The sequence below is a fragment of the Corythoichthys intestinalis genome, chromosome 15 (genome assembly GCF_030265065.1).
Source record: "Corythoichthys intestinalis isolate RoL2023-P3 chromosome 15, ASM3026506v1, whole genome shotgun sequence".
NCBI lineage: Eukaryota > Metazoa > Chordata > Actinopteri > Syngnathiformes > Syngnathidae > Corythoichthys > Corythoichthys intestinalis.
In genome coordinates, this window is record NC_080409.1 from 36,082,909 (window position 1) to 36,101,079 (window position 18,171).

General features: G+C 38.8%; 1 protein-coding gene across 4 annotated transcripts in view; it reads right to left on the reverse strand.

Annotated features, from left to right (window-relative positions):
* Positions 1 to 16,383, reverse strand: part of dtnbb (dystrobrevin, beta b) — a 37,918-nt gene extending 21,535 nt beyond the window's left edge. The window contains exons 1-10 of one of the 4 annotated variants that reach the window (XM_057858664.1): positions 15,997 to 16,383; positions 11,898 to 11,940; positions 11,725 to 11,792; positions 11,577 to 11,657; positions 11,271 to 11,484; positions 8,165 to 8,250; positions 7,846 to 8,000; positions 7,575 to 7,680; positions 1,645 to 1,811; positions 1,461 to 1,582 (exon numbers count right to left, since the gene is read on the reverse strand). In XM_057858664.1, the coding sequence (XP_057714647.1) occupies positions 1,461 to 1,582; positions 1,645 to 1,811; positions 7,575 to 7,680; positions 7,846 to 8,000; positions 8,165 to 8,250; positions 11,271 to 11,484; positions 11,577 to 11,657; positions 11,725 to 11,791 (998 nt within the window). In that variant the 5' untranslated portion in view covers position 11,792; positions 11,898 to 11,940; positions 15,997 to 16,383. The remainder of the gene's footprint in view (positions 1 to 1,460; positions 1,583 to 1,644; positions 1,812 to 7,574; positions 7,681 to 7,845; positions 8,001 to 8,164; positions 8,251 to 11,270; positions 11,485 to 11,576; positions 11,658 to 11,724; positions 11,793 to 11,897; positions 11,941 to 15,996) is intronic. The other 3 variants (XM_057858665.1, XM_057858666.1, XM_057858667.1) reach the window with 3 other exon arrangements.
* Between the last annotated feature and the right edge of the window lie 1,788 nt (positions 16,384 to 18,171).

An 18,171-nucleotide genomic window follows, 5' to 3' on the forward strand; every position in this document is an offset into this window, starting at 1 on the left:
CTGAAAAACAAACAAACAAACAAACCAAACTATGGCCCGCCTCCACATTTGGTCCAGCCCCTGAACAATACCAAAGAGCATTTTGAATTTTTTTCTTTTTTTTTCTCAATAGTGTTATTTTTTTTCCTGGCCTTTTTCTTTGAAGAACTCCGACAGGGTTATTATCTATTTAATTAATAGTGTTATTATTATTTATTATTATTATATTATTATTTCTATTTTATTTACTTTTGTTCCGTGAAGAATCCAGAAAGGGCTATTTGATTGTGGCTTTCTGAAAAACAATATTTTTTACATTTAGACACTCCTGCAATCGTCACACTTTTTCTGTTACAAACTGACCCGGCCCCTCATCAGAGAAGGGAAAAGTTATGTGGCCCTCACAATAAAAAGTTTGGGGACCCCTGGTTTATAATGTTCCTCGTTCTTGAAACTCCCATATGCCCATTTCTTTTGTTTGTTTCCACAGCCTCTTAAATGCACATTCACCATGTTGCCGTTCTTCAGTCAAGACTCAGTAGACTGATGCTGCATTCGAGGAAGGTGGGAAGTCAAAGTTTTCTAACCTCTGACCAGGAAAAATATAATTGGAACGGCAATCAAACTCTGAGGCACTAGCTGCGAAGTCGGCAGGAAAAAAAGTACCCCGACTTCACGGGTTGCTTCAATATGATGTCACTCGACAAAATGGTGCTGCCCGTCGAAAAGCAGACAATCAAAAGTAAAACCAAAGGAAGCAGTTTACAGTGTGTACCATTTACCTTCGCCGTCGTTTTTCTTCACTATTTGAACGAGAAGGCAGGTTTGCTGGAGGTCAGAATGTCTTTTGATGGCCAAAATAAAAACAACTTGTCGTAATCAGCCATCTTACTGTTTACATTACTTTGGAACGCTTTGAGGCCGAAACTGTTACCATCTGAGTGGGATAAGTCAGACATCTTCCTCAAATGCAGCGTGAGCACGAGTGGCCGAAGCATTCCTCTCTACTGTGGTCGCATTACACATCTAAAAAATTAGTCCCGCAGAATGAAATGAATTACAGCAGTTTGGTGTGACACTGTCTTGGCCGCATGGGTATTTTGAACAATGATCTGCATTTTAAATTTATTTGACTATGTTAGATCAGCTAATATCATTTTTATCAGCATGCTAAGACAGGACCATTGACTCGCGCTAGCTTAACCACTTCAGAGCCCTGAAACTAATAAATAACAAACTGCACTTTTTTAAAATCAATCCCACCAACAACTCAAACTCACGCTAACTGAAATATTAAGCCTAATGTCAAAAATTCTGAACGTCCGAACAGCCTCATAAAAATAAGTATTTGGACAATTTTTCAGTCAACATTGTCTGTAAATCTATTAGAAATCATCTTCAGTTAATATTACAGTCGATTCATCACCGCGGGCCGAGTCAGGTGCGCACGGAATTGACCGTATATGAGATTTACGCCTTACACGTTAGCGGGCTCCTGGGGTCTCTCGGCCTGCTCGGGGAACACGGGATGTGGGGGCTCGCCGATGGGAACGCAGCCCAGTGATTTGCTGATGGCGTGGCTCAGCTTCTTGGCGGGAGATTTCTGAAAAGACACGGATAAGACGATAAGCATCGGCCCGGTGACATAGCGGTCCTGTTACTCACCCAGGACGAGTGCTCCTTCATCTGGTGCTGGTTGCTGTGAGGTCCGTTGGCATGGCCCCTCCAGAAGCAGCTCTGGCACAGCTGGTAGCCGTGGCACTGCTGGCAGCGGTAGCGGAAACCCATCATGCTCTCGCTGCGGCAGTACGAGCACTCCACCGGATGGAAGACTGAGAATGATGACGGGAGACAAAATGCACTAGTACCCTGACACACACGGGGACTTAAGTCAGGGGTGAAAGTGGGCCGGAATGGTCCGGTACGCCGTTCCGGTAAAAGATTCAGTGCCGGAACAGTGCTCCAGGAAATATGACGGCAACCGTCAAACCCCACAAATAAAAACTGCCATGCTGCCACACATGCATCTCATATCCAAGACAGGGTCCCCGCGGGTTATTAAAAGTATTAAAAAAGCATTGAATTTAGTTTTCCACGATTAAAGGTATTAAAAGTATTAAATTAGCTGTTGTAAGTCTGGATTTTTTTCACCGATGTCTTAATTTTCAAGAACATCTCAGTGTAACCTAAATTATATCCGTGCCGGCTTTTTTTTTTTTTTTTAAATCCATAACGAAGATGACGCATAGAATTTTTACGATGCACTGCACTACAAATCGAAATGCAACTCGTGCGTGCCAAACCACCACAACCGGCATAACGGAGAATCCACCCACCTCTGCATTGGGAATGCGTCCGTTTTTCGGTGGAACGAAAACCCTGCAGGCAGAAGTATTGTGGTTTCTGAACACCAAAACAGACCACCATTCATATACTTCAAATGAGTCCTTTGGTGATCTGTTTTGGATGATACGTCATTTTTGGTCGGCATCGGCTGTCACAATGTTGGTCATATTGCGTTTTGTTCCAGAGGGAGCGTTCCCGATGTCGTAACTGTCTTTTGTAACGAATTTTCAGTTGGCAGAAAAAAAACGCACATTTTCTTAATGTTTAAATAGTCTAAATATTTTTATGATCATTATAAATTATTTTACAGAATGAAATAACGCTGGAAAAGTTTGTTAAACATAATGTTGGTCAAATCGTGTTTTTTTTCCGGAGGGAGCATTCCCGACTTTGTAACTGCAGCCAATTTAATATCATTAAGACTTTAAGATAGAGGTAAAATCGGGCCTAAAAAATCCAGCCCGACCCGAACTGGTCTGCGGGTATTAAAGCCCGACCCGCGTTTTGTGTGATAACATTTGTGACGATGTCTGCATGAAACCCTGTCTTTTGTAACGAATTCTAAGTTAGCAGGGAAAAAAACGCACATTTTCTTAATGTTTCAATAGACTACATATTTTTATGATCGTTATAAATTTATTTACACAACGAAATAACACTGGAAAAGTTTGTTAAATATAAATAAACATGCGGTTTTGCGGACTCGCAGAGGGGAAGATTAAAAAGGGCATATAGGCACGCTCTGGCTCTGCAATGACCATATACAGCGCCTTCTTTTTTTTTTAATCCAAATTATCTATTTTATAACAAGTATTCCTTAGTTTATCATTCATACATCGTTAATATATAGTTATTTCAAAAAGTTAGCGAGAAAGAACCCTGGCCCGGCCCGATGTAATATTTGACATTTTAATTTTGGTCATGTTTTCAGTTTAATTTAGCTGTTTTCAGCTTGCTATGTTTATAATTGCGATGTTTGTTTACCGCTTTTCCTCTTACTGCGAAGAGGGAGTAAGTTACATCGGCCGCCGCTATGATATTTAAGTCATCAGCCATCTGCTGTGACCCAGGAATTTAACGCCTGCTTTCACGCACACTGCTTCCCATGTCAGTCGACACGGGAAATTGTTTTCACACACAACTGCTGATAGTCCCACGTTATTCCCGTAGGGGCTCAAGTTACATCCAGATACAGTACTTTAGGCTGCAGTTTATGGGTCATGCAAAGGCAGTGGACCTGCTTAAACATTTAGGTTTGCTATTCAAATGTATGTGAATTTCGCCGTTTTGACTCAAGAGTTAGCCATGTTTACTGGGGTCTTGGCAGGTGCACTAGCGGCTAGCCTGATACAGAAGATGGCTGGTCTGAGTCCTGTCCTCCTCCTCTTTTTGTCCATAATGATTGTGTGCGTGTGTGGGTTTAAAAAAATTCTGACAGACTTTATAATGTTACTTTAAATGTGTTTAAATTGTATCTTCAATATATGTGCATTCTTTTGTCAAACACACTTAGTAATTGAGGTTAAATTTGATGTTCAATGCTTTATTTATTTAATATGATTCAATATGATCTAAATAATAGGTGCAAGAAAAGTATTAATTTTCAGTTGAAATGGAATTAAAAAAGGTCTTAAAAGTCTTGAATTTAGATTTATAAATTCTGGGGGGACCCTGCAAGAACAAAACAATCTACTAATGCCATAATTACATACACAAGTGTTAAGAAAAATCGCAATAAAGTGCCTGTGTAGTGTAATCCGTTTCCGATATTTATTATCTATTTATTCCACAAACTTCTTTCTTCACAGTGTCCCTGTCTCAGTGGAGTGGGAGTTTCCGAGTCGCGTCGATGTGCGCACGCGAGCAGCAAACCACGCTGGACTCAGTTGTCAGTTCAATTGGCTGACATACCGACATGTGATCAGCATGAATAGTTGGCTCTGATTGGTTCAAATGCACATGCTTTCAAGGACAACAAAAAAAAAACAAGCTTGTTAAATTAATGTGATAAAAAAGGGCAATGCAACGGAAAATTGATCAGATCTTTAAGAGACAAGAAAGAGTTGAAAAGGCTTGTTTTATTTTATTTCGTCTTATTTGATATTATTTGCTAGGATTGGGAGGTTCAGAACATTTTCCATGTTAATGTGAACTTGTTTTTGTTCATTTATGTTAGGATCAAGGGCGTACGTAGGGTTTCCTAGGTATGGTAGGGACCTAACACGACCAACTTTTCAGGATGGTCCAATTGTTCCCGCCAAACTTTAAGCAAACTTATATGCATTCTATAATGAGTTCAGTTATATAGGTAATTTAGATTGTCTTCCCATATGTTCTAAGGATTGAATCGACCCTACCATCATTAAGTGAATTATTTTCATTATGTTCAGACTTAAATGTATCCCTTTTCACTTGCTGAATGTGCCGATCCACCCCCCCCCCCCCACCGTCCCCCGAACGCACGTTTTATTGGCTGATGACTTGACCCCCCCACCCCCTGCCCCCCACACGGACACACGCACACAGCCCCAACAAATTCATGTGGATAAAATGGCGCCTTCTCCACCCCCTTCGAAGAGGAGGGATATTAGATGTTTTTTCAGCCAGCAGCAGCCACTGTAAGAAATGTAAAAAGACATCAATGTTGTGGAGGTGGGGGCAACACCACTAATTTTGCTACTGAAAGTCCAACCTGCATAAGAGGTAATAATAATAATGGTACATTTTATTTATAACACACTTTACATTTGATAAACAAATCCCAAAGTGCACATGAGTTAGCATAACATTAAACTGTGTGAACTTACTAACCTGCAAAACTACTGCGGTCAGGCCAGCCTCTACAAGGAACAACGAAGTCAAGCTAACGGTTCCTCATTTGGATCATTGTTTGCATTATGTGTATTACGGTAATGCAACAGGGTGCATTAAGTCCCTTTATTTAAATAAAATTTTTAAATAAAATTTAAATACATTTTTTTTAAAAACAGGGAGCTATCCAAGAATGGGTCCACTTCAGCAGGACACTGACATGAACATGAAAATGAAAAAAATCTGTAAAATAAAATCACACATCATAATTTCAGGAGAATACTTTAGTTCGAGTCTTGGGGTAGTCTAGTATGCCTCAGATGTAGATCAGTCCTTAGCAGATTTTTTAAAAGTTATTTTTTTCCCAAATACTTTAATATTACAATTAGGGTTGTTCCGATCATGTTTTTTTGCTCCCGATCCGATCCCGATCGTTTTAGTTTGAGTATCTGCCGATCCTGATATTTCCCTATCTGATTGCTTTTTTTTTGCTCCCGATTCAATTCCAATCATTCCCGATAATTTTTCCCGATCATATACATTTTGGCAATGCATTAAGAAAAAAATGAATAAAACTCGGACGAATATATACATTCAACATACAGTACATAAGTACTGTATTTGTTTATTATGACAGTAAATCCTCAAGATGGCATTTACATTATTAACATTCTTTCTGTGAGAGGGATCCATGGATAGAAACACTTGTAATTCTTAAAGGATAAATGTGACTTTGTATTTTGTGACTAAATATTGCCATCTAGTGTATTTGTTGAGCTTTCCGTTAATGATACTGTAGCAATCTGTTCTGCCCAAATGCATGATGGGAAGTGCACCCATGACTGTGCGTAATGGTACCAAATGATATATCTTCTCTGCGTTGGGAAGTAACATAGGGTGTTAAGAAAAGGATCAATTACTACCTTTCTCCCCCACATTGCTTCCCACGATGTTTCTAATCGTAGGGAGAAGGATTGTAAGGCTTTAGCCAATTTAAAAAAGGCTCCAAAGGCTGCAAAAATTCACTCTACGCATTTTACGCTGCCTTTTAGCTCTATATATAGGTAAAACGGTGCCATTACAGATTGAACGCGACAATGCGTGAGTGGGTTGTGCAGCGCATGCATTAATTGCGTTAAATATTTTAACGTGGTAAATTTTAAAAAAACAAATAATTACCGCCGTTAACGGGATAAATTTGATAACCCTACCTTAAGCCTAAAATAAAGACTCTGGATGAGTGTAACATATTATGTCTGTAACGTTAAATACAATTAGAAAACGATTTATTTAAAAAATATATATATATTTAAAAAAGGCATGTCCGATATTTTTTTGCCGATTCCGATACTTTGAAAATTACGTAATCGGACCGATCGAATCCCGATCGATCGGGACATCTCTAATGACAATACTTTAGTTTGAGTCTAGGGGTGCTCCAGTGTCCCCCAGAAGTGGACCCATTCTTGGAGAGCTCCCCATTTTTTTTATATATATAAAGGGACTTGGACTTTTAAATGTTTTTAAAAACAAAGGTTTGAATCAAACGTTGTATCACCTGAACCAAAAGACATGAAAGTATTTTGCATTGATCATTTAGCCTATCAATTAATTAGGTTCATATTCATGAGAAATGTAGCCCTGACCCCCGTTCAATAATCTGTTTGGCCTTATTAATGTCCCGTCCACAGCAAAAAGTGTGCATGCAGATTATGCTGTTATATCGTCCCTACAAATGTTGAGAACAAACCTACGACCTTGGTTAGGCTACTTATTTATTTCCTTACAATTTATAAAATTCCTGTTTGTGTTATCTTCAAAATATATTCAATTTCACTGTGCATAATTTGTCATTTTTTCTTCTTTTTGTTAATTTGTGTTACTTATATTTTTATTACTTAGGAGGTCTGAAAAAAAATTAAAAAATTAAAAAAGTTCAGGCTCCGTGGCAAACTTTATGTCAGGGAGTTCCAGCAAGAAATTCTAGCCACTTCCACCCCTGAATTTAGTCCATTTGAACTTAAAGAGTTGACAGCGATCGAACGATGATTTTTTAAAAAAACTTTCTTCCCACAAAAAATTTTGAAATTCTAATGCTTATGCTGTTAATGCACTGAACATGATTATATGCAGGCAGTCCTCCCGGTTCAATAGATTGAACATCTATTGTCATTAACAAAGTATATTCCGTAATTTTCAAACTATCAGCCGCAACCCGCTTTTAAGCATGCAGTTTATAGTCCTGTACGTTTTATTTATGTTTTTTTTTACAGGCTAATGACCTGCATATGCTTGGGTGTCAATATAAACACATGCAACTTATAGTCCAGTGTGGCCTATATACAAACATCTAGTTTTCTTGTCAATTTTGGTGGGTTTGGCTTCCAGTCAGGAATGGTTTATAGTCCAAAAATGACAATATATTTTTTGATACAAACCATTTTCAACATTAGCGAGTCTGTGCATGAGAGGCAGCCACACGAGGCATTGTGGCGGAGGGTCCGCCATCAAGACATCCAAAAACGTGTTCAGTGTGATCTTCTTCTGGATGCAAACACACACACGCACACAGACATAAAACAAGATTGTACGCCATTAATGTCAAGTAAACTCTCCAACAAAGCCAACTTTTTGATTGAAGGATACCACTTAATCTTTTAAAGCAAAAACTCAAAACAAATCAACTCCAGGACAATGCGGTCCTCCCACCTGTTGGGGGAAACAAGTCCGGAGTGAATGCTCAGTGTAGCCGAATGAGGGCCCCTCAAAAACGGCCGTGGGGAGCTTGAGCACCTCACGCAGGAACTGGTCGAACTTGGCAAACACCATCACGCCGCCCGAGTCCGACATTTGGGAGAAAATGTCTTTCAAGTCACAAAAAAAACCCAAAGAAAGAAACAAACAAAAACAAGAAGTGCAAAAAGATTAATGAACCAAGAGCGCCCCCATGTGGTAACTTGTTCAATGGCGTCAAAATTGACTCACTGATTGCCAAAGAGTACACCTGTAACGTATTGTATGTACTTACAGCGCAGCTTATCAACTATTTTTCCTCCACACATGGTTGCCAGCATGGCTTTCATGGAGAACACAGTCAACTTGCCGTGGCTCTCACTGCACACACAAACCCAAAAAAATCATGGCGGTGACATGATTATACAGTGGAGAAAATATGTATTTGAACACCCTGCTATTTTGAAAGTTCTCCCACTTAGAAATTATGGAGGAGTCTGAAGTTTTCATCGTAGGTGCATATCCACTGTGAGAGAGATAATCTAAAAAGAAAAATCCAGAAATCGCAATGCATGATTTTTTTAACAATTTATTTGTGTAATACAACTGCAAATACGTATTTGACCACCTGTTTATCAGCTAGAATTCTGACCCTGAAAGACCTGTTAGTCCGCTTATTAAAAGTTCACCTCCACTCCATGTATTATCTTAAATCAGATGCACTTGTTTGAGGTCAATAGCAGCATAAAGACACCTGTCCACCCCATACAATCAGTAAGACTCAAACTTGTAACATGGTCAAGACCAAAAAGCTGTCCAAAGACACTAGAGACAAAATTGTTCACCTCCACAAGGCTGGAAAGGGTTACGGAGCAATTGCCAAACAGCTTGGTGAAAAAAGATCCACTGTTGGAGCAATCATTAGAAAATAGAAGAAGCTAAACATGATGGTCAATCTCAATTGGAGCCCCATGTAAGATATCACCTCGTGTGGTTTCAATGATCCTAAGAAAGGTGACGAATCAGGAGTTGGTCAATGACCAGAAAAGGGCTGGGACCACCGTTTCCAAGGTTACTGTTAGTAATACACTAAGACGTCATGGTTTGAAATTATGCATGGCACTTAAGATTTCCCTGCTTAAACCAGCACATGTCAAGGCCAGTCTTAAGTTTGCCTATGATCATTTAGATGATGCAGAGGAGTCATGGGACCAAGTTTTGTGGTCAGATGAGAATAAAATAGAACTTTTTGGTCATAATTTCACTAACCGTGTTTGGATGAAGAAGAATGATGAGTACTATCTCAAGAACACCATCCCTACTGTGAAGCATGGGGGTGGTAGCATCATGCGTTGGTGGTGTTTTTTTTGCGCATGGGACAGGACGAGTGCACTGTATTAAAGAGTGGATGGCTGGGGCCTTGTATAGTAAGATTTTGGGGAACAACCTCCTTTCAGTCAGAGCATTGAAGATGGGTCGTGCCTAGATCTTCCAAAATGACAGTGACCCGAAGCACACAGCCAGGAAAACCAACGAGTGGCTCCGTAAGAAGCATAACAAGGTTCTAGCATGGCCTAGCCGGTCTCCAAATCTAAACCCAATAGAAAACTATTGGAGGGAGCTCAAACTCAGTGACAGCCCAGAAACCTGACTGATGGGGGGCCAAGATCCCTCCCACAGTGTGTGCAAACCTGGTGAAAAACTACATGAAACGTTTGACATCTGTAACTGCAAACAAAGACTACTGTACAAAATATTAACATTCGTTTTCTCAGGAGTTCAAATACTTATTTGCAGCTGCGTCACACAAATAAATCATTTTTAAAAAATCATACATTGAGATTTCTGGATTTTTCTTTTTAGATTATCTCTCTCACAGTGGACATGCACCTACGATGAAAATTTCAGACCCCGCCATGATTTCTAAGTGGAAGAACTTGCAAAATAGCAGGGTGTTCAAATACTTATTTTCTTTACTGAATATAAACAGTACATATTTACGTATATATATATATATATATATACACGTATACATACATACATACATACATATACAGTATATATACTTACTGTGGGGTGGCGTGGCTCAGTGGTAGAGTAGTTATCCCCCAACCCAGAGGTTGTGGGTTCGATTCTCTGCCCTGATAAACTCGCCTAAGTATCCTTGAGCAAGATACTGAACCCCACATTGCTCCTGGTGCTGCGTCACCAGTAGGTAGATGTAGCAATGTAGTGTAAAGCGCTTTGAGCACCTTGAAAGGTGGAAAAGCGCTATACAAGTATAACACCAACACCATACATACGTATATATATATATATATATATATATATATATACACTTGGGCTGTCAAAATTATCGCGTTAACGGGCGATAATTAATTTTTTAAATTAATCACGTTAAAATATTTGACGCAATTAACGCACATGTCCCGCTCAGACAGATTTAAATGACAGCAGTGTAATGTCCACTTGGTAATTGTGTTTTATGGAGTTTTGTCGCCCTCTGCTGGCGCTTGGGTGCGACTGATTTTATGGGTTTCAGCACCCATGAGCATTGTGTAATTATTGACATCAACAATGACGGGCTACTAGTTTATTTTTGATTGATAATTTTACAAATTTTTATAAAAACGAAAACATTAAGAGGGGTTTTTATATAAAATTTATATAACTTGTACTAACATTTATCTTTTAAGAACTACAAGTCTTTCTATCCATGGATCGCTTTAACAGAATGTTAATAATGTTAATGCCATCTTGTTGATTTATTGTTATAATAAACAAATACAGTACTTATGTACCGTATGTTGAATGTATATGTACGTCTTGTGTCTAATCTTTCCATTCCAACAATAATTTACAGAAAAATAATGGCATATTTTATAGATGGTTTGAATTGCGATTAATTAATTTTTAAGCTGTAATTAACTCGATTAAAAATTTTAATCGTTTGACGGCCCAAATATATATATATATACAGTATATATAGACACACACCTGGGCTGACACGATTAATCGTCTAATCAACAAATAATCGATTAATTTGATAGTCGATTATTTGTGTAAAGACATCGTTGACCCCAAAAAATATCCCAAAACTCATTTTTTGAGGATTTTACCTTTCTGCCAGCCATTGACAGCGATACAATAGTGCAGTCTGTTTGGACTGAATAAGTTAAATACTGCATGTTATGTTGACATGGATCATCTTTGTTACATTTATGTGCTATCACTGTCAATGGCAGCCAATGAGTTAATAGTAAATACTCTCTTTTATAAATATATATGTATATATACTTTTTTTAAAAATTAAATCGCACCCAGGACAGGATGAGATGGCACAGAAAATGGAATTTTTGCGTGAAAACTGTCACCGCTCAGTATTGTAAATCGGCGTGTACCTGTCGTATGTGGCCACCATGAAGTTGAGCAGCAGGCCAATGGACTGCTCCACGTTGATTTGGTGCGTGGTGGGCAGCCGCTTGTTAAGCTGGTAGTAGACGGACGAAAGGATGGTCTCCAAGCGCGACACGTTGATCTCGGCGTGGTGTTCCAACGTGTTCAGTCCGTTGTCCCGGAAGGCCTCGATCATGTTCCATACATCCACCAGGTGAACTAACACACACAAAAAAGTTCAAAACCATGGTGTTCGGCGACCGTTGACGTCATTGGTACTGTCCGAATGGGTTTAACGTCGGGGTTCTCACGGTTGCACCGCTTTTGCACGAATCGCAGCTTGCACGCCGTCCTGTAGGTCGACAGTCTGATCACGTCAAAGTTTTGAGCTCCTGGGAAAAAAGTCAGGCATCAACAAACATGCTAAGAGAAGCTCCTTGGCAGAGGTCATCTACTCACTCATCTCCATGAAGAGCTGCCGCTTCTCCACGGCAGCCTTGCCCCGCTTGCCGCTCTCCTCGATCATCCTGCAGCAGAACAACGACGGAATTTGACTTTTCTCAGAATTAGTGTGGCGCCAGACTTGAGGTCAATAGTTTCGACCAATCAATTTGGGTTTTTTAACCACCTACCTGCTAGTGGCTTAACGACGTTCCAAGTTTTTCAATCAGGAAGCTACAAAGAAAGGACATTGTTCTTAAAATGATCATAAATTTCATTGTATTTTTATTTTAGTTTTTTTTCACAGATACTTTTGTTTTAACTCAAATACTGCCATTGACAGTGATGGACATTGAATCCATTAGAACTGGGACGTCTATGCTGGACTGAGCAGCTAATTGGGGACCCAATGACTCGGGCTGCTGGCGCGATTTTATAACCCGGACATTATGTCATTTTTGGTCAGCATCGGCTGTCACAATGTTGGTCAAATTGTGTTTTTTACAGAACCGTTTGTGGGAGCATTTCCGACGTCATAACTGCAGCCAATTCAAGCTCTTCAAGACTGTATTCAAGCCCAGGTGATCCAAGAGAAGGGTGTCGAGACATTAACTTGCTGGGCGCCGTTTGACACATCTGCCGCCCTTGTTTTGAAATCCCCTACATTGTGCTGGTTTTTGAGTGTCGACCCACTGTCTCGGACCCATTGTGTTATTCCCCCTTTTCCGCGATTGCGTGTATTTTTTTTTGATTTAATAAGCCCTTGAACGCTTCCCTCCGTTGTTTTCTGCTTTGAGGTACAACCTTAGCAACCTTAACCGCCCTAACATCGGCAACAAAATAAACCAGACATTTCCACAGATGGACGATGGACTCTTTTCCTCGGCTCTACGATCCAATAGCAATTTAATTTCTATATATTTTCAGTTCAATTTAGCTATTTCCAGCATGCTATTTTGATAAATGCGATGTTTGTTTACCGCTTTTCGTCTTACTGTAAAGAAAGAGGGAATGACGATCGGCCCGCTATGATATTGACGTCATCAGCCATCGTGCTGTGACCCGGGAATTTAATTCTTGCTTTTACATAACCCTTGTCTTGGGACTTTCCCGGGAATTATACTAAAACACGGTCTGTTAAATGTCCGCGTAATCTCCGTGTCAGTCTACCCGGGAAATTGCGTTCACATACAAGGGGTTCCTTTTTAAATCCTGGGATTTTCCCGGTGTTTCGGGGTGTGTGAAAGGGGCTAAAGTGTCTCAAAACCTTTGAACACAGGTGTACTGAAATGAATGCATGTCAACAGAACAGATAATGTATGGGGGGAAATGTATAATAATTTATTGATATTAAATGCATATCAAAAGGTCATCGGCTGCTCCCTTTCTCCCTTGTCAACCATCTACAACTCTCTTTGCCTAGGAAGGGCATGGAGCATCATGAATGACTATACACAACCAGCTTCGACCTCTTCAACCTGTTGCCCTCTGGCAGGCGCTCCAGAGCCAGAACAGCCAAAACAAACAGATTGAGAGAAAGTTTCTTTCCAAGAGCGTTCACGATACTCAACTCAAGTTTGCACTGAAAAGTCACTGTCATTGCACTGCTAATGCCACAACAACATTTTCACATGCATCTCACTAAATCGTATGTTCTTAGACATATTGTGTGTCTCAATCTGGGTACTGCATATTCAATATTTCAATATCACATTATAACATTTTTGCACTATTACATCAATATCTATGCACAAACTGTCATTTGTCATCATATCAAGACATCTGGCGCCTAGTCGAAGTACTGTAAATAGTCAAATATGCATTGTTAATTCCCACTATATGATCACTTGTTGCTAGTCACTTATTCACTTGTTTCCCAATTTGTCGACACTGTCACCTGTGTTTTCATATCAACCTTTTTGTAGTTTTGCTCGTTTTATGTGATGCACATTATGGTGAAGCTTTAAAACTCGTTGTACTGTGTACTGTGTTCCATTCTATTCTGATCATTTCAGTAAAATGTTTCAAAACCAAAACATTTTATTGTATTAGTTAAAAACACCTCATATTTGTCTCATTAATTTTGCACAAGTGAAAACTGTATATTTATAAAAGGATAAATTCATGTATTGTTGGAAAAATGTAATATTAAATCTAAATATACTAGGGCTGTCAAAATTATCGCGTTAACGGGCGGTAATTAATTTTTAAAATTAATCACGTTAAAATATTTGACGCAATTAACGCACATGCCCCGCTCAGACAGATTTAAATGACAGTACAGTGAAATGCCCACTTGTTAATTGTGTTTTATGGAGTTTTGCCGCCCTCTGCTGGCGCTTGGGTGCGACTGATTTTATAGGCTTCAGCACCCGTGAGCATTGTGTAAGTAATAACGGACATCAACAATGGCGGGCTAATAATTTATCTTTTGATTGAAAATTTTACAAATTTTATTAAAACGAAAACATTAAGAGGGGTTTTAATATAAAATTTCTATAACTTGTACTAACATTTATCTTTTAAGAAGTACAAGTCTTTCGATCCATGAATCGCTTTAACAGAATGTTAATAATGTTAATGCCATCTTGTTGGTTTATTGTTATAATGAACAAATACAGTCCTTATGTACCGTATGTTGAATGTATATATCCATCTTATCTTTCCATTCGAACAATAATTTACAGGAAAAATATGGCATATTTTATAGATAGTTTGAATTGGGATTAATTGCGATTAATTACGATTAATTAATTTTTAAGCTGTAATTAACTCGAATAAAAATGTTAATCATTTGACAGACCTAAAATATACACTACCGTTCAAAAGTTTGGGGTCTAAGCGACCCCAAACCGTAGTGTACATAATGAAGAATCCCATGATACACTACGGTTCAAAAGTTTGGGGTCAAACTTTTGAACGGTAGTGTAACTTAATCTGTAAAATAAATAATCATTTATGTGCATTGCATTAAATGATATTTACTGCAGAAAAATAACCTAACAAAGCAATAGCATAAAACGCAAAAGCTGCATATTGGCATGTATACATGTATAATGATGATAAAGTAACATTTTAATTTGGAAGTATAAATGCATTGATGGTGATATGTAATGAAATGTTGATGAATAATAATACAGCCAATATAATTAAACTTCATTACGCATGCATCCATCTTGAATCAATGCAAATTGAAAGGTCAAAGGCTATATTGACAATACTGGCTGTTATTACTCTCTGGAGAGTTGCTACATAAATTAATGTTTTCAAATCAAAGGAAAATTTATGTCACAAATAATTGCCTGCATTTAAAATAGCTGCTTGTGTTGAAATTAGGGCATTAATCAACTTATCAACATCTAATTGACTATCAAATTGATCAAAGACTTTGATAGTTAATTGTTTAGAGAAAAAAATTGTAAACACTTATTTTTTTAAGCTCAGCAATAATTTGACCGTTGCCAAGCCCTCCCATTCCAAATCAATTGGATGTCTATCAACATCAATGGCAATGAATGAATAATCTAAAAAAATGTTTTCCTGGGTTTTTTTGTATTCTTCTATTTTTACTCTTTTTAAATAAAAAAAAAGGTAATTAGTCTATTTTTTTTAAAAAGTTAAACAGGAGAGAAACAGTATAAATGCTTTTTAATTCCAATAAAATTTTTGATGAACATTTTTTAAAATCATTGTTTTAGATTTAAAAAAAAAAAAGCACAAAAACAAAAGAAAAAAATTCTCTTATTGATTTTATTCCAATCATTTTCAAAATAATTAATTAAAAAATAAATTGAATAATAAATGTAAATATGCCCCCTCCCCCCTTTTTTAATTAAAAAAAAAAGTGACTGGGAAAAAGGGAGGCAGAGCAAATATTATGATTTCTGCAGTCCTCAAAGCAGGTGATTATTTAAAATGAGATATCTGCTTTTTCCGCTGGAAAACAATGACAGTAATTTAACAATATGTATCCTGATATATATAGCCGGTTGGTCGACTATCAAAATAATCGTTTGTAGCAGCTCTAGTTGAAATCCATCTTTATGATATAGACGACGGATGTTGTGCTGTTATGCGAGTGACATCATCGCTGCTGCGGCTGCTGCTTGGAGGTGCATTCACGTCCAAACCGCACCTTCAGCATCAGCTTGGCGCTGCTCTGCGGTATCTCCCGAAAATCACCCGCCGAGCGGCCATGACGTACGCACAAACGCCCCATTTCCCCAGCGGTGACATCATAATCACGATATTGTAACCATCATCGGCCCTAATCATTTTTTAAGCTCTCACCGACCGGCCTCAGTCCACTTGAAATCCAACTGGGGAAACTGGCCTTGAACCCCGCAGTTAAAGCATCGTCAGCATCTCCTCCGCTGCATCGGCACCAGGACGGATGTTCAGGGCAAAAAGCAAGGAAAAAATCGAGCCACTCGTCGTTTCACAGCAGTCAGTGCGACAACCGGAAGAAGAGTCTCTGGCCTTCCATCATCATCATCGTCGTCGTCATCGTCTCATTGCTCTCCGGTTGCCCCCGGAGTACTGCGGCTCTGGTGGCCGCGCACACGGACGCGCCGCTCGGCATAGTCAGCGAGCCAGGCGGCGGCGGTGGCGGCGAAGATGCCATGCGCGGGCACCTGCTCCTCTCCGCGCATGCGCAGCACACACGCCGTTCAGATACTGTACGGTACTTACAACTGCCGCTCCCACGACTGTTCTTCTGGGACACACGCCGTATAGCTCATTCACTGCCATCTAAGGCAATAGAGGTCGAATCCATTTTGATCATTCACTGACAATTTAAGCATTGCTTTTGAATTTGAGCTCTCTGGTGGCATCTTGGAGTCACTAAATTGATAGGAAAAACACTTACTCAGCACAAAAGTTTTGATTTAATTGAATGAAGACACCATTGAATTCATAAAAGAATGTTAGACATTTAACCAGTGGCGCCACCCCTAAAAATTGGTTGGCCACCCCGCTTGCCAGTATATCGTTAGATTGTTGTAGCATCAGTTATGCATTTCATCCCAAATGAATGCATTTATTTTGTTTTGTCAAATGTAGGGCTGTCAAATTTATCGCGTTAACGGGCGGTAATTAATTATTTTTAATTAATCACGTGGAAATATTTAGCGCAATTAACGCATTCGCGGTATGACCCTTTTACGCATTGCCGCAAACAGCCTACAATGGTGCCGTTTTACTTATATACAGAGATAAGAGGCAGTGTCAAATGAGTGGAGTAGATACAAGCATTCATTGGGGCCGTGCTTTTAATTGGCAAAAGCTTTGTCATCTCTCCCACAGCAACTATAAATATTGTGGGAAGCGACGTGGGGAAGAATGACAGGAGTTGATCTTTTTCTTAACACCCTGTAGTGTACCCAACATAGAGAAGATATAGCATTTGCAGCCACCACACACAGTCATGGTTGCACCACTTCCCATCGTGCATTTGGGCAGAACAGTTAAGTCGCTACAGTATCATTTACTGACTCAACAAATACACTAGATGGCAATATTTAGTCACAATATACAAACTTACATTTATCCTTTAAGAATTACAAGTCTTTCTATCTGTGGATCCCTTTCACAGAAAGAATGCTAAGAGTGTTAATGCCATCTTGTGGATTTATTGTTATGATAAACAAATACAGTACTTATGTACTGTATGTTGAATGCATATATGTCTTGTCTTATCTTTCCATTCCAACAATAATTTACAGAAACATATGGCATATTTTAGAGATGGTTTGAATTGCGATTAATTACGATTAATTCATTTTTAAGCATTGATTAACTCGATTATAAATTTTAATCGTTTGACAGCCCTAGTTAAATGTACACCTTATGCCTAATATATACAGTGGGGTGAACAAGTATTTGATACACTGCCAATGGCATTGGCAGTGTGTCAAATACTTGTTCTCCCCACTGTACATAACACAATAAAACAGAATTGTTGTGGAACTCAAAATGTTGACTGGACAGTTATAGACTATACACATTGAATCATTAGTAACATCAAATATTACACAATACATCAAAGTATATCAGTAGCCGTGTCTTTCTGATAGTTTTCCCCTGACCTTTTTACTGCAATAATATAATGAAAACCTGAAATTATGGCTTTTAGTTTTGGCCACCCCAAGATATTAAGTGGCCCCATCTGGCCACCCCTATGAAGAATTTCTGGAGGCGCCATTGCATTTAACCAATAAATATATTTAAGTCATTTGGATATTTTAATCACACAAGTCCACCAATTATTTAATAAAGGATTTAAAAATAAAAAATGAAATTTCAAATAATTTTGAAGATAGGTTAAGTGTAGGCGCTGCCGTTATTTTGAATATACAGTATTCATAGGGTGACCAAACGTCCTCTTTTGCCCGGACATGTCCACTTTTCACATCCTGTCCGGCCCGTTCGGCGGGGTTTAATAAATTTATGAAAATGTCTGGT